Here is a 15,786-nt window from a genome sequence, read left to right as displayed (position 1 = left end):
ATCAGGATGTGGCCAGTTTAGCATAGAAAAAAATTGATGAAAGGTCCTCTTTAAGAGCTGTTGGTGGGGAAACTCCCCATTCATTCCACCACACATAATTACTAGCAAAACAAGTTCATCTTCCCTGCTGCTAACTTCCTCAAGCCTAGAGGCACAGGTGGATCACAATTGCATGGAGAAACCCACCAAATGTAGTTTTTATATTTAACCATTTGGTTGATAAATGTCTAAAGATGATGTTGCAGCCCCTTCCATCCCATAGTTTTTACCATACTTAAACACGCATGCTATTTTTTCATACTTTTAAGGCTCTGTTCCCACGACGAGATTTTGACGCTGTGTGTTTTTGCGGAGCCAAAAACAGTGTCTTACAGTTTTAGCAACGTGGATGGGATTTATAGAAATTTCATGCCCGCCGTGCTTCTTTTTAACGCTTTGTAAACTGACCTGCGGTGAGTGTTTCAAATCCGCAGCATGCCAATTTCTCCTGTGGGTACGCCGAGTTGTCTGTGCCGATTTTCCCCATTGAATTACCGTACATTAAATACAGAAAATCCGCAGATAAAAAATGAATGCGTTTAAGTGCATTTCCGTGTTGAAAACGCATCAAGAACGTATCTAATCTGCACCTAGTTATAGCAATAAAGTTGTCATAGCAAAAAAAAACAAAAAAAAAACAGGAAGTATCAAAAACAAAGCAGCTTTATTTAAAGCAGGACACACCAAACAGACAACTAAAAAGTAACCTAATTTAAATACGGTAATAGGTGCAGAAATTATACAAAAGCTCATTGTTGGAACCACTCAGCAGTGGTTCACATTTTTTTGCATGTCGTTTTGTTTTGCTTCCTGTTATTTTATTTAGATTTGAAAAACAAACTGATAAAATCATGTGCAGATTACTTGTGTTTTTGTGGAAATACACGAAAAATGCATATGCGTTTTTTTATCTGCCGATTTTCCGCATCTCGTTCAAGTCTATGAGCAAAATCCAGAAATAAAACGCATATTTACCATGAGAAAATGACATTCCGTCAAAAATACCTTTACGACCAGAATAATTTTTCGCACACAAAAGTACATGGCAGAGAAAACACTCATCATAGAAACTTGGCATAAGGCTGCATTTAGACTACATTCCCACGATGAGCTTTTGATGTTGCAGAATTTCTGCACCTATTTAAATTAGGTTACTTGCCTTTTTTCTTTGCGGTTTTATCGCATTTTTGACACTGTGGTTTTTGTTTTTTGTTGGTGTGTCACATTCTTTAAATAAAGCTGCCTTGTTTTTTAAACTTTCTGGCATTTTGATTTCACTGAACTTTATTGACATACGTAGTTGCGGATTACATGCGTTTTCGCTGCCGAAACACACTAAAAACACCTGCGTTTTTTACCTGTGGATTTTCCGCAGTGGATTTTCCTTTCTAATGTAAGGAAAATCTGCACATAAAACTCAGGGTACCCGCAAGAGAAATGGACATGCTGAGGATTTGAAAAACGCAGAGCAGGTGAGTTTACGCAGCATAAATAAGCACACTGAGCATGAGATTTCTATAAATCCCATCCACTTTACTGGAACTGTAAGATGCTGTGTTTTTGACGCACAGAAAACACACAGCATCAAAAAAAGCAATAAAAGCTCAACGTGGGAACGTAGCCTTAGACAGTCTGATCGCGGAGGTTAAACGGCTGCCAATCGGCTACATGTCTGCTGATCGGCAGTCATTTAATAGCCTGTTTAGACAGACTGAATGCACCTCCATGTTAATAGGATAGTTCTGTGAGTATAGACTGTCATCCTCAGCAGCACATGACCTGTTTATATATGCTGATGTGAGGCCGAGAAGCTTAAAAATCATTTCACTTGCCACAAATGCACAGCAAATTCTAATGTAACACATGCAGATTTAGCAGTGGATTCACTTCACACTTAACGCCTCCTACACGGAAAGCGGCGATATGCATAGAAAAATTCCACTGCATGTGGATCAGATCTGTAAAATTATACACGTTCTGAATTGGAAGAGGAATTAGCAGCTACCACCTGTTATGGCAGCTTTTAATACTTTAGAACAAAGGTTTTGGCATGCTGAAATTCAATATACCTTAGAGGTTTCTAAAGGCTTGCTCCACTACTTTTACAGTGATGACTGATCATAAGGATAGGTCATCAACATCAGATCTGTGGGGGACTGGCATCCCCTTGTCGATTAGCTGTCCTCGGTGTAAGCTATGGTGGGTACTGAAGATCCACTCTTATTCATCTGAATATGGATGGATGTGCAGTCCCTGGCCACATCCGCTACACAAGTGACAGAGCTGTACTGTACAGGCGATCTATAAGGTAAATGTACATGATGGAACGTTGAGACGTTACAGAGTTTGTCACAGCTCAGAAAATCATTATCAAATGACAGGCAGTCGCTCTATTCTACTGGGTCATTTCTGAAGACACAGCACAGGTGATAACTGGGGGTCTGACCGGCAAGATCTCACCTTTTTGTAGGATAGGACAACACCTTTAACCCGTTTCCCCCGAATGTTGTTTTCATCTTCCTGACCAGGCCAATTTTTACAATTCTGACCAGAATTATGAGGTAAAACTCTGGAACACTTCAACGGATCCCACTGACTCTGAGAATGTTTTTTTCGTGACATATTGTACTTCATGATAGTACAATTTATTTGATATGACTTGTTTATTTGTGAAAAAATCTGAAATTTTCAAATTTTACATTTATGCCCTTAAATCAGAGAGATAGGTCACACAAAATAGTTAATAAATAACATTTCCCACATGTCTACTTTACATCAGCACAATTTTAGAAACAAAAACTGCACCCCTCAAGTGACCCCATTTTGGAAACTAGACCCCCAAAGGAATTTATCTAGACAAGGTGAGCACCCTGAACCCACAGGTGCTGCACAGAATTTTACAACATTGATCTGTGAAAATGGAAAAAAAAAAAAAAATTTCCACAAAAATGTTGTTTTAGCCCCAAATTTTCACAAGGATAGCAGGAGAAAATGGACCCCAAATTTTGTTGTACAATTTCTCCTGAGAGTAAGCCGATACCCCCCATATGTGGTTGAAAACTACTTTTGAGGCACAGTGCAAAGCTTCGAAGGGTAGAAGCGCCATATTGGAGTTCAGATTTTGCTAGACTGGTTTGACGGTGCCATGTCACATTGGTAAAGCCCCTGAGGTGCCAGATCATCCGAAGTGACCCCATTTTACAAACTACACCTCTCAATGAATTCATCTAGGGGTGCAGTGATCATATTAACACCACAGGTGTGTCACAGCATTTTATACCATTAGGGCTCTTTCACACGTCCTGATATTTCCAGTACTGGAATAATCAGTCTCGGAGATATCCGTGTCCATGTGCCGCATCAGGAGCGCACGTACCGGCATCTGGGAATCAGTGTACAGTTAACGCTGTTCCCAAGCACCAGGTGCTGACCGCTGTCCTCATCATTATTCCCTGCTGGCGCTGCGATCAGCACCAGCAGGGGACAATGTTGAGAGTAGTAGTCTGCTGTCGCTGTAACCAACTATAAAAATAAGAATAAAATAAAAGAATCCTTATACTCACCTGTCCGGAACAGCGCTAACTGTAAAGCTGATTCCCAAGCGCCGGTACGGGTCACACGGATGCCACATGGATGTCATCCGTGTTTCATCAGTGTGGGACGTTTTGCGGCCCATGCAGCGGGTAAAAAACAGACATGTCAAACAGACTGTGGAAACATGCTAACATGTGCACAGACCCATTCATTTGAATGGGTCTACGCGTGTCTCCAGTACATGTGGAAACTGTAACCACACGTACCGGACACACTGACATGTGAAAGAGGCCTTCGGAAGTGAAAAAAAATAATTCATATTTACCACCAAAATTGGTGCTGATGAGTGCACCGAGGGAGCTCACGCAGTCTACGATGCTCCTGTAGGTCGCTTTCACTATTGACAGTGGTATCAGAGGGGTTAAAGGCCCACGATCAGTGCTAACACCGATCGTGGGCGTTGCACGTGGTGTCAGCTCTCATATTCAGCTGACACCAACACTTGATCGTGGTGGCACTCAGCATGAGCCCGCGTGATCGTGAAGCAGTAGATATACGGCGGTTTGCGGGAACTCAGCTCCCACAGCGCCGTATATGTACGGCGCATGTCAGGAAGGTGTAAAAGGGAACCTGACAACTGGATCGGGCAGCATGTATCAGGCACTGGCTGTATAATATTAGCCAGGTATGTTTGACTCAAATACTGTGGCATTTCAGCGAAAAACAGTTTAGCTGCCAGTGATAAAGCTGCAAAGAAGACAAGTTGGAGAGGTGGGTCCCCAGTTACTTCTCCTCACCCACTCCCCATGAGTGACTGATCTCTCCCTGTCTGTGAGTATAGGGAGAGACCGGTCACTCCAGAGGAGCGGGAGAAGCTGCCAGTGACCCGCCTGTCCAACTAGTCTTCCATGCAGCTCGGAACCCGGTGGCTTTTAAAATATGTTTTTCTCTGTTTTCTCCGAAAAGCTGCGAGATTTCATAGCCAAACGTACCTGGATGAGGTCATACAACCAGTGTCTGATACATGCTGCCTGATGTATCAGCTGTCAGGTTCCATCATCATTTAACTGTATGCAAGATCTCACTAAAGCTAGCGATGATATTTTATGGGGGCACGATTTTGATTCACGGATTAAAATGGGCAATAAATGGTACGATTACTCAGAAATTAACACATCATAATTTTTTTTGTACACTACAGTGGTGATCAGGCTAAACCTACAGACTCACCAGCAGTTTCTGACTCGCTAGCTGTGGAAGAAAGACAGATACCAACCCTCAGCACTAGATTATTAACCATTCTGCTAGTCACAGGCGTCCTTCTGTTAAAAGTAATAGAAACAGCAAGCACTCACCTTCCTCAGGATCAGTGTGGCTGATTAGCTGCAGTAGTAAACTATCACTGGGCCCTTCGGTACCTGCCATCTATATCGGCAGAGCTGCTGAGAGCCCAGCAATTGGCTGCAGCGCTGTCGACTATTTTTTTTTTTACATAGGTACACAATCTGTGTGCAAAGCTCTGAAATGGGAAAAGTCATTCTACTGTACTACAGGATTCATGATACAAAGGCCATAGAAAGAAGATATGGAGGAAATCTTAGTTCTGCCCAGCAAAGTTAACTTTGTATATATTTTTTTGTTTGACAAATACTTAAATTACATTGTTTTGGTATAGGTTTGTCCCATTGGAAATCTAGAAATATTTCAGTGCATGATTATATACATCAGATTTGGTGGCCAAACACAATATGAACACAGCCTTAGATAATACAGCCATTTTCTGTCTCTCACAGTGTTAGGCCATGTTCACAACCAAATGTTACCCTGCATATGGAACCAATGGTAAACCAGAGTATGCCATAGCATTTACGGACCCCACTCCTGCACCTGCCTGCCATGCGGCGCTGCACACAGCCAGTCATGTCCACAATCTGAAATTGATCTGAATGTCAGATCAAACTCGCCAATGCAAGTCTATGGATCCAGGGGAAAACAAATACTGTCGGTAATGCCTTATTAGCAGCCGTGGGTCTCCTGACCCAAATTAACAGCCTCACAGGTATATATACGCATGGCAGTTAGTTCGGGTCAGGAGTCCAGAGGATGGTCTGCGCCTTGCAGTCTGTGTATGAACATCTAAAATATTGGAAATGTAGGATACGGAACATTCAGTAGCTATACAATCATTGTCCAACTATCCTGAAGACATTCTCACAGCATACCTCAGATTGTGAAACAAGCCCAAGGGTAGTGGCATAAAATTAACAGGAAGGCTGTATTGATGAGAGTATTTTTTTTTCAGCATTCGCTCATGCTTATTTTGTTTAATAAAAATGACAGGGCAATATTTTGGAGTATTTTTTTTGCTAAATAAAAAACCTTAAAGAGTTTGTCCCAAGGATAGTTGGTAACATATGATTCTCAGAACTAAGGCTGGGGTCAGATGAGCGAGAGAATCGGCTCGATTGTGCTAACAACACTCAGTTCAAACTTTCAGAGTTTGATCCAAGTGTTATCTTAATGTGATCCAGTTCTCTTGCATGAGAGAATCGCAGCACATTTGTGGAGAGGATGGAGAACTTAATTGCTCCATCTTCTCCATTGTCTGAGTCTGCGAATTTCAGACTGCACTCGGATGAGATCAGAGTGCAGTCCGATGTTTCACACGTACCTAGACTTAAATGGGTGCGTGTGATCCGAATTCCACAGCATACTGCGATTTTCAGATCTGCACTGCCCCAACAGCATAACATTGGTCCGAGTCCTATCCAATTCCCCACCTCTAGTCCTCAAGGCCCACCAACAGGTCATGTTTTCAGGATTTCCTTAGTATTGCACACGTGATGGAATTATTGCCTGTGCAATACTAAGGAAAACCTGAAAACATGGCCTGTTGGTGGGCCTTGAGGAATCCTGCAATAAGACATCAGATAGTACTCGGCCATGTTATACGTTCATGTGAGTTAGGCCTAAGGGTCCAAATTCCCCCTTTGTAAATGAAGTAGTAGTCAGCATGAACATATCCTTAGGATGAACCTGCAGATTTTGGAGGGATCGGACGACCATCTAACGTGTATTGGATGCTCAGCCGGTGTCAGGTAAGTAGACTTGGGAATGCTGAATGTGAACGGTCACCTGTGGCCTGATGGCTATCTATTGAGATTGCAGCAAATGTGAAATTATGAGAGGTAGGGGAAGCCGCATCCAAACTCCTTATCCAACTCTGCTCTGACTGAGGACAAGAATTGTATGACAGTCCAATAATGCAGAACCTTTGATAATCCGACACCTCACTCACAAGGAGCACACATTACATAACCATAGCGACCGCAGCAGATAAACATCATGGACGCTGCACAGGACACTCACCTCCAGGTTGAAGTGGCTGCAGCCCTTCAGGAACTCCCTGATGTTGCCCAGGCACTCGGCCTCGGTGCGCGGCTCCGGGTACACCTGCGGGTAGAGACAGACACCGGGTTAGGAGAGGAGGACTCCGGGGCTGCACACTGCACCGTACGGAGCCCCATACGCGTCAGTGACCGGCGTGGATGAGCACGGAGGACCCTCACCTCACACACTGTCTGCTCTCTGCGGCATCTACCAGGAAGCAAATCCCAAGTCAGGAAATGACGTCCAGAGCAGGGAACACGGGGCCTCCCCCCTCCGTGCAGGGAACACGGGGCCTCCCCCTCCGTGCGGAGCGGGTGCATGCTGTACGGATGTGTACACATTACCTACGGGTAACCCTGTCACTGCCGGAGACCTCCTTCTGACACCGTGTACAGCACGGCCACCCCATAGACAGCAGGGTGACGAGTGGCCCATTACATGTACAGGCTGCCCACATCAGCTTTTGCTCCGTGTATTGCAGAAGGCTCAGCCTTGTGATGTACATTTGCCGCATATTCTAAATCCTTTTGACGTCTATAGCCTCATTACCCAATGGGTTAATTTAAGACCTTCCTAATGGGTGAACAAATGCACTAGGTATCACGGTAGAAGAAATCTCAATCAGACGTCCTATCCACAGCATCAATTGTAGTGTAGATTTCAAAGCCTGTCTGCTTTGGCCATGTTCACACTGGGTTTGTATCATGAGTTTTTTTGAGTAAAAACGTTCCAAAATTCTCCTCAAAAACTCTTGACAAATCCACTTTGCTGTTCATGTGAGGAGTTTTTTGAGCTAATTTTTCCTGACGAGGTTTTGACAAACTCCTGAGGGAAAAAAGGATCTTGCATGTCACTTCTCTGAAGTGGATCCCTACAGTAAGCTGTTAGGATCATTCAGCCATGGAGGGTCCTTGTTGGAGTCGGGGTATCCCCGTAACAAGAAATACACAGACACGTAGTGTATAATCAAGTACTGGGAAGCCCCTGAGCGCGTCTGCCTCTATAGGTGCAGTCCCTTTATTTATATTAATAATCATAGTTTGTTGTCATACATGCGCAGTAAAATGCCTTTGTTTCACAAGCAGTGAAGTGATGATTCATAACAGTGGAATGTTGATAAGAAAGTTTCATAAACAGAAAAGTGATAATTAGTAGAAGGTTGCTGAGACAGCTAAAACAAGTTACAATCTAGTTTCTGGGCGTCAGTCCAAATGTCCAGATAAGGGAAGAATAACTTCATCTGTGTCTTACATCGTAGTCTTGCGTGAAGTACAACTCCCATCATCCTCTCAAAGCGCACACAACTTTTTCAGGCGGAGTACGACTGAAAAGTGGCTTTTAAAAAATTATTAAAAAGAACGCGCATATGCACCGCGATGTCAAAACGCCTCGGGCGTATGTGCAGTGTTTTTGAGTTAGTTTAATCAGACTTCAAAAGCGACTAAAAGACAGGACCCTTCTTCAGGCGGCATAAGCTTGTAAGACGCTCGCTAGTTTGTATGGAAAAAAAGACGCTGCAAAAACAACCAAAGAGACAACAAAGAATACGCTTCAGGAAAAAAAAACAATCGCCCGCGTTCTCCTGAAGCATCTTCTGCTTCAAAAACTCAGCAGCCATGCTGCCACCGAAAAGGCATCGTGTGCACCTACCCTCTAGGCCTCAGTCATGTACACAAAAAAATGGTACAAGACTCATTAGTGTTTGGTTAGCGTGTCATCAGTGTTTTGGACCCGACCGCCATCAGTGTTTGGTCAGCATGTCATCAATGTTTGGCTAGCGTGTCATCAGTGTTTTGGACCCGACTGCCATCAGTGTTTGGTCAGCATGTCATCAGTATTTGGTTAGCGTGTCATCAGTGTTTTGGACCCGACTGCCATCAGTGTTTGGTCAGCATGTCATCAGTATTTGGTTAGCGTGTCATCAGTGTTTTGGACCCGACTGCCATCAGTATTTGGTCAGCATGTCATCAGTGTTTGGTTAGCGTGTCATCAGTGTTTTGGACCCGACTGCCATCAGTGTTTGGTTAGCGTGTAATCAGTGTTTTGGACCCGACTGTCATCAGTGTTTGGTCAGTGTGTCATCAGTATTTGGTTACTTGCAAACACGGATAGAACAAGTATGCAACACAAAAGTCTGAATGAGACCTAAAAGAAAAACCTTCTCCAAACTAGGTAGGCACTGTTCAATGAAAAGGCTGAAAAAAAAGTCTTCAGGAAATAAAAGTCTTCAAACAGCTCCAGGAAAAATAATAAACTATCAACTGCCCAAAAAGGAGTTTCCTGAAGCGGTTTCTGCTTAAAAACTGATGTTACGCAGTGTAATGTATTTGGAACATTCTGTTTTCCTATCAATGTTATTAATACTAAATAAAAACATTTACAGTAAAAGACAAACAAAACTCAGTGTAAACCTACTATTGCGCTGCTGATGTGGAGCTGATTCTAAGTTTTTTGTTGCCTAAGGCAAAAATTAGAATGGCACCAACCCCCAGCCCCCGCCCCCCCCCAAAAAAAAAAATTATAAGAAATCCACATAAAATTAAAATCTTAAATTGTCCCTCTCTAGCTTAAATATGTAATACCATGAAACAAACAACATATACAACTATACTCTACCAGTAAATAAACTGCATGACTGTATGTACATAATGTATAAAGAAGTACGGTATATACAGTCATGGCCGAAAGTGGCTTGAAATTGTTCCAGAAAATGAAATATTTCTCCTAGAAAATTATTGCAATTACACATGTTTTGTTCTACACGTTTATTTCCTTTATGTGTATTGGAACAACACAAAAACAAAACAGAGAAAAAAAGGCAAATTGAACATAATTTCACACAAAACCCAAAAAATGGGCTGGATAAAATTGTTGGCACCTTTCCAAAATTGTGGGTAAACAACTTTGTTTCAAGCATGTGATGCTCGTTCAAACTCACCTGTGGTAAGTAACAGGTGTAGCAATATGAAAATTACACCTGAAACCAGATAAAAAGGGGAAAAGTTGGCTCAATATTTGCAGTGTGTGTGCCACACTAAGCATGGAAAACAGAAAGAGGAGAAGAGAGCTGTCTGAGTACTTGAGAACCAAAATTGTTGAAAAATATCCACAATCTCAAGATTACAAGTCCATCTCCAGAGACCTTGATGTTCCTTTGTCCACGGTGCGCAACATAATCAAGAAGTTTACAACCCATGGCACTGTAGCTAATTTCCCTGGACATAGACGGCAGAGAAAAATCGATGAAAAAAGATTGCAACGCAAAATAGTAGATAAGCAGCCCCAATCAAGTTCCAAAGAAATTCAAGCTGTCCTGCAGGCTAAGGGTGCATCAGTGTCGGCGTGAACTATCCATCAACATTTGAATGAAATGAAACGCTATTGCAGGAGACCCAGGAGGACCCCACTGCTTGCACAGACATAAAAAAGCTAACCTGCAGTTTGCCAAAATGTATGCAAGCCAAAATTCTTCTGGGAATGCGTCCTATGGACAGATGAGACCAAGGTAGAGCTTTTTGGTAAAGCACATCATTCTACTGTTTATCGAAAACGGCCTACACAGAAAAGAACATAGTACCTACAGTCAAATATGGTGGAGGTGTTCAAAGATGTTTTGGGGTTGTTTTGTTGCATCTGACACTGGGTTCCTGGACTTTGTGCAGGGCATCATGAAATCTGAAGATTACCAAAGGATTTTGGGTAGTAATGTAGTGCCCAGTGTCAGAAAGCGGGGTTTGCATCCTAGGTCATGGGTCTTCCAGCAGGACAATGACCCCAAACATACTTCAAAAAGCAACTAGAAATGGATGGAAACAAAGCGCAGGAGAGTTCTGAAGTGGCCAGCAAGGAGTCCGGATCTAAATCCCATTGAACACCTGTGGAGAGATCTTAAAATTGCTGTTGGGGGAAGGCAACCTTCAAATATGAGAGACCTGGAGCAGTTTGCAAAAGAAGAGTTGTCCAAAATTCCAGCAGAGAAGAGCAAGAAACTTGCTGATGGTTATAGGAAGCAATTGATTGCAGTAATTTATTCCAAAGGGTGTGCAACCAAATATTAAAGTTGAGGGTGCAAAACAACTTTGTCCGGCCCATTTTTGAGGTTCTGTATGAATTTATGTCCAATTTGCGGTTTTTTCTCTGTTTTTTTTGCATTTTTCCAATACACGCAAAGGAAATAAACGTGTGTATAACAAAACGTGTAATTGCAATAATTTTCTGGGAGAAATACGTCATTTTCTGGAACAATTTCAAGGCTGCCAACACTTTCGGCCATGACTGTATGTGTTATATACATGGCATCATTCAAAAATCTACAATTGTATATATTTTATAGAGATTTTCCAGGAATTGTTTTTTAATGATTCTTTTTAATAAACTCTGGCATTACTCACCTCTACCTGCTGTAGCAATGCCTCTGTGTTGCTGCCGCAGACTTTGTGGGCAGGCTATAAGCGGTGGCGTCGTGACTACAGCACAAGAGACCACTGAGCTCAGTGATTAGCTGCAGCGGTTACATGTACTGGATACGTGATGTCACCACTGTAGCCTGTCAGCAAAGTCTGGAACAGAGGTAGCTTGGCATCTTGGAGCAATGGAGGGTGAGTAACAGATGACTTTATTATTTTAACTAGTGCAAAAAATTATTCCCAGAAAATCCAATTTACAGTATATACAATTGTAGAACATTAAATTATGTCATATACATAACACACATATACATACATTATATACATGTGTTCATCACACACATACTATAGAAGAAATGCCCATTACATACACATCATATACACACACATTCGGGAGGGCTGAGTGTTGATGCTGCTGGCTGGCTATGGTCAGGAGCAGGACAGTTCCTTACACTAGATAGTGATGCTGCGGCGCTGGCTATGTTCTGTGTGGGAGGACATTGCCTTAGTTGTAACTCTCGGGGGTCGGCTAAATTCTCCTGCTGCAGAAGTATTGTGGTGGCTGGACAGATCATGGTGATACTGTGGGTAGCTGACAAAAATCAGGAGCATTGTGCCGACACAAGAGATAACTTGGACCGCCTACTGAGGAGGCCCTGTGTAAATGTCCCCATGGATTTCACCTGTTGCAGTAACCTAAAAAGGTTTAAATAGAATATTGTCAGTAGGATCAACCATCCTAAACCATCTATATGAGCAGGTCATAGAAAGTTGAATAGAATAAAATGATACCTTGATATCTGCTATCTGATCTCTCATTCCAGATAAATCCATGTTTTTGTATATGTAAATGAGCTGTTCCAGGCTATGGGCCGGACACTGGTCTCCCTGAGAATCTGCCTCCAGAGATTATTTTAAATGAAAGGAGGAGTTACCAGTGTGAGACATGTAATGACTGACAGTCTGCTCTCCTGAGCTACATGTCTCACACTGGTGACGCCTCCTTCATTTAAAAAAGTAGCTTTAGGCTGTGTGCCCACTATGCGTTTTTCAAGCGTTTTTGTCGCGGAATTTCCGCAGCGAAAACGCATAAAAAACGCTTGGTAATACGTGCCCCATGGGTCCCCAAAGATAATCCACATGTGCTGTGCACATGCTGCGGAAATTTCCACTGCTGATTATCATTGCGGAAAAATATGCAGCATGTCCATTAATTTTGCGGACACGCAGCGTAATTGCCGCCATTGACTTGCATTGAAACGCTTCATATCCGCATCACTACATGTGCACACGTGGATATGAAGCGATTCAGTGTGCGGATGGTACCCAGGCCTGGAGAAGAGGAGATTCTCATCCAGACCTGGGTACCATAGAAACTGTAAAAAAAAGAATTTTAAATAAAAAATAAAGATTATACTTACCTTCTGATGTCCCCCGGTCTCCATAGCGATGCGTGCGGTGTGTTGGGCGGCTCGCGGTGGTGTGAGGACCTGACTTGACGTCATTGAGTCATGTGACAGGTCACGCGACCGCTGACGTCGGCGGTCGCGTGACCTGTCACATGACTAAATGACGTCATCGCAAGTCCTTCACACCACCGCGAGACACCGGGGAGACCGGACGGAGCGGAGAAGGAGACCGGGGGCCATCGGAAGGTAAGTATAATCTTTATTTTTTACCATTCTTATTCTTTTTTTTTAACTAACTTGGTCACACTATATAAATCCATGCCGGTTGCATGTATTTATATAGAGTGATGAAGTGGTCAAGCACTTTTCCAAGTGATGCTAAAATCGCTTGGAAAAGCGCTTGATAACCCGCATGCAGAAATGTATGCAAAAACGCTTGACAAACGCTTCTACCTGGCGGGAAAAACGCATGTAAAATCCGCATGCGTTTTTCCTGCCAGGGAGAAGAGGAAAAAATATGCCGCATTTCTGCATCGTGGGCACATAGCCTTAGGAGACTCTTGGGAAGATCTATTTCTGGCCCATAGACCTTAACAGCTCATGTACACATTAAGAAAAAAGTGGATTTTTCTGGAATAAGACATCAGATTACAGATATCAAGGTGTCGCAGGTGTCATGTTATTCAGTTTCCTATGACCTGCATGCCCATATAGACGCTTAGGAGGGCTGACAGATTCCCTTTAATACTGATGTTGCAGTACAGGGATAATAAATACTGTGAAAACAGTACACTAATGTACAAGGGTAATAGATATAGCAATGTGGAAGTACATAGATAATACAGTGATGTCACACTACAGAGATAAACACAGCACTGACAGTGCAGAGGTAATAAATGTAGTGAGGTCACAATATAGAGATAAATGTAGTGATGTCACAGTACAGAGATATTTAATAGTGATATTATAGTACAGGGTTAATAAATGTAATGATGACACAGTACTGTGATAACAATACAGTGACATCATAATACAGGGATAATAAAAGTAGTGATGTCATAGTACAGTTATAACCAATACAGTGATGTCACAGTACAAGGATGGACACTAATGTAACTATGGCTATAATAAAGACAATAATGTCTTTACACCAGGTTAAAGTCAGTGATGTTACAACTACAGAGTAATGGCCAAATATCAACATGGAAACAAAGCACAGAAATAATAGTGATATTGCGGAGAAGGGGTGCACTGCACACTGGATCATAAACACTCATCACTCATAGGAAAGTGTTACTGTACACTAACCACAACACTAATCATGGTCACAGTGTATCACAATACACAGTCATGTCACAGCACAGGATGAAACACAGAATAAAGCTATAGGAAAGGGTTACTGCAGACAATATACTGCAGACATAATAGTGAGGTCACAGAATGGGGGCAAAAAGATAATGATGTCAGAAGCTAAAGGATTATGACCACTAAGTAATGTCACTGCATAGGAATAATAATCAGTGCCATAAAGCGGGCTGCGCTTAAGGAATGAAGAGCCTTGGGATTCTAAGGCTATGTGCCCACGATGCAGAAATGCTGCATATTTTTTACGCTTCTTCCTGGTAGGAAAAACGCATGCGGATTTTACATGTGTTTTTCCTGCCAGGTAGTAGCGTTTGTCAAGCGTCTTTGCATGCATTTCTGCATGCGGGTTATCAAGCGCTTTTCCAAACGATTTTAGTATCACTTGGAAAAATGCTTGACAACTTGGTCACACTATATAAATCCATGCAACCGGCATGGATTTATAGTAGTGTGACCAAGTTAGTTAAAAAAAAAGAATAGAATGGTAAAAAATAAAGTTTATACTCACCTTCTGGTGTCCTCCTGGTGTTCTCTCTGCCGCGTACGGTGTGTTGGGTGGCTCGTGGTGGTGTGAAGGACCTGCGGTGACGTCATTGAGCCATGTGATGGGTCACATGACTCAGTGACGTCATGGCAGGTCCTTCACAACAGCAGGAGCATTGCAATAGACCGGACGGAGCAGACAAAACACCGGGAGGACACCGGAAGGTGAGTATAAACTTTATTTTTTATTTTACTTTTTTTTTTTTACAGTTTCTATGGTACCTAGGTCTGGATGAGAGTCTTCTCTCCTCCAGACCTGGGTACCATCCGCACATAGAAACGCATAATATCCGTGTGTACAAATGTACTGACACGGATATTATGCGTTTCAATGCAAGTCAATGGCGACGATTACGCTGCGTGTCCGCAAAATTAATGGACATGCTGCGGATTTTTGAGCGCAGCATAAATGCTGCGGAAAAATCCGCAGCATGGGCATTGACATTGCGGCTTGTCATTGGGGACCATGGGGGGTGGATTACCAAGCGTTTCCCAAGCGTTTACGCTGCGGAAATTCCGCAGCATATACGCTTGTAAAACGCTACGTGGGCACATACCCTAAGGCTATGTGTCCACGATGCAGAAATGAAGCAGAAATTTTCCTGACCATTTCTGCATCTCCTTGCCAGAAAAACGCATGCGGATTCTATGTGCGGTTTTGATGCGTTAACCCCTACACACATGGGCAACCTCTCCCCCCAATATCCAATTGAGGCTCTTTCACACGTCAGAATCTCCGGTACAAGTGGTGATGACTTTTTCCACACATACCGGAGACACACACAGACCCATTTCAATGTATGCTTGGTCACGCATACGTTGTATAATAATTACATTTCAATGTATTTAAAAATAAAAAAAATTGGGAGGGCTCACGCGTATTTTTAATAACCAGCAGAGGGAAAGCAGACGGATGAGGGCTGATGTTATAGTCTGGGAGGTAGCCAAGGATCATGGCCCCTCTCTAGGCTATTAATATCAGGATGCAGCAGTTAGCTTAGCCTTTACTGCCCTTTACTCCCAAATTAAAGCCAGCAAAGGCTAGGCGGACAGCTGCGACCTGATATTAATAGCCTAGAAAGGGGCCATGGTTATAGGCC

At 42.8% G+C, this 15,786-nt stretch overlaps 1 protein-coding gene across 3 annotated transcripts in view; it reads right to left on the bottom strand.

Moving 5' to 3' along the window:
* Positions 1-15,786, bottom strand: part of ARHGEF7 (Rho guanine nucleotide exchange factor 7) — a 118,726-nt gene that overhangs the window by 88,746 nt on the left and 14,194 nt on the right. For 2 of the 3 annotated variants that reach the window (XM_073664377.1, XM_073664378.1), the window contains exon 2: positions 6,943-7,026. In XM_073664377.1, coding sequence (XP_073520478.1) covers positions 6,943-7,026 — 84 coding nt within the window. Of the gene's footprint in view, positions 1-6,942; positions 7,027-7,142; positions 7,253-15,786 lie in introns of those variants that run through there. The other variant, XM_073664379.1, reaches the window with a different exon arrangement.

Source organism: Phyllobates terribilis, unplaced genomic scaffold (assembly GCF_046119375.1).
Source record: "Phyllobates terribilis strain yellow unplaced genomic scaffold, ASM4611937v1 Scaffold_2__4_contigs__length_985480577, whole genome shotgun sequence".
In the NCBI taxonomy this organism is placed as follows: domain Eukaryota; kingdom Metazoa; phylum Chordata; class Amphibia; order Anura; family Dendrobatidae; genus Phyllobates; species Phyllobates terribilis.
Note: the sequence above shows the minus strand (reverse complement) of the source record. Positions and strands in the feature narration are given on the sequence as shown.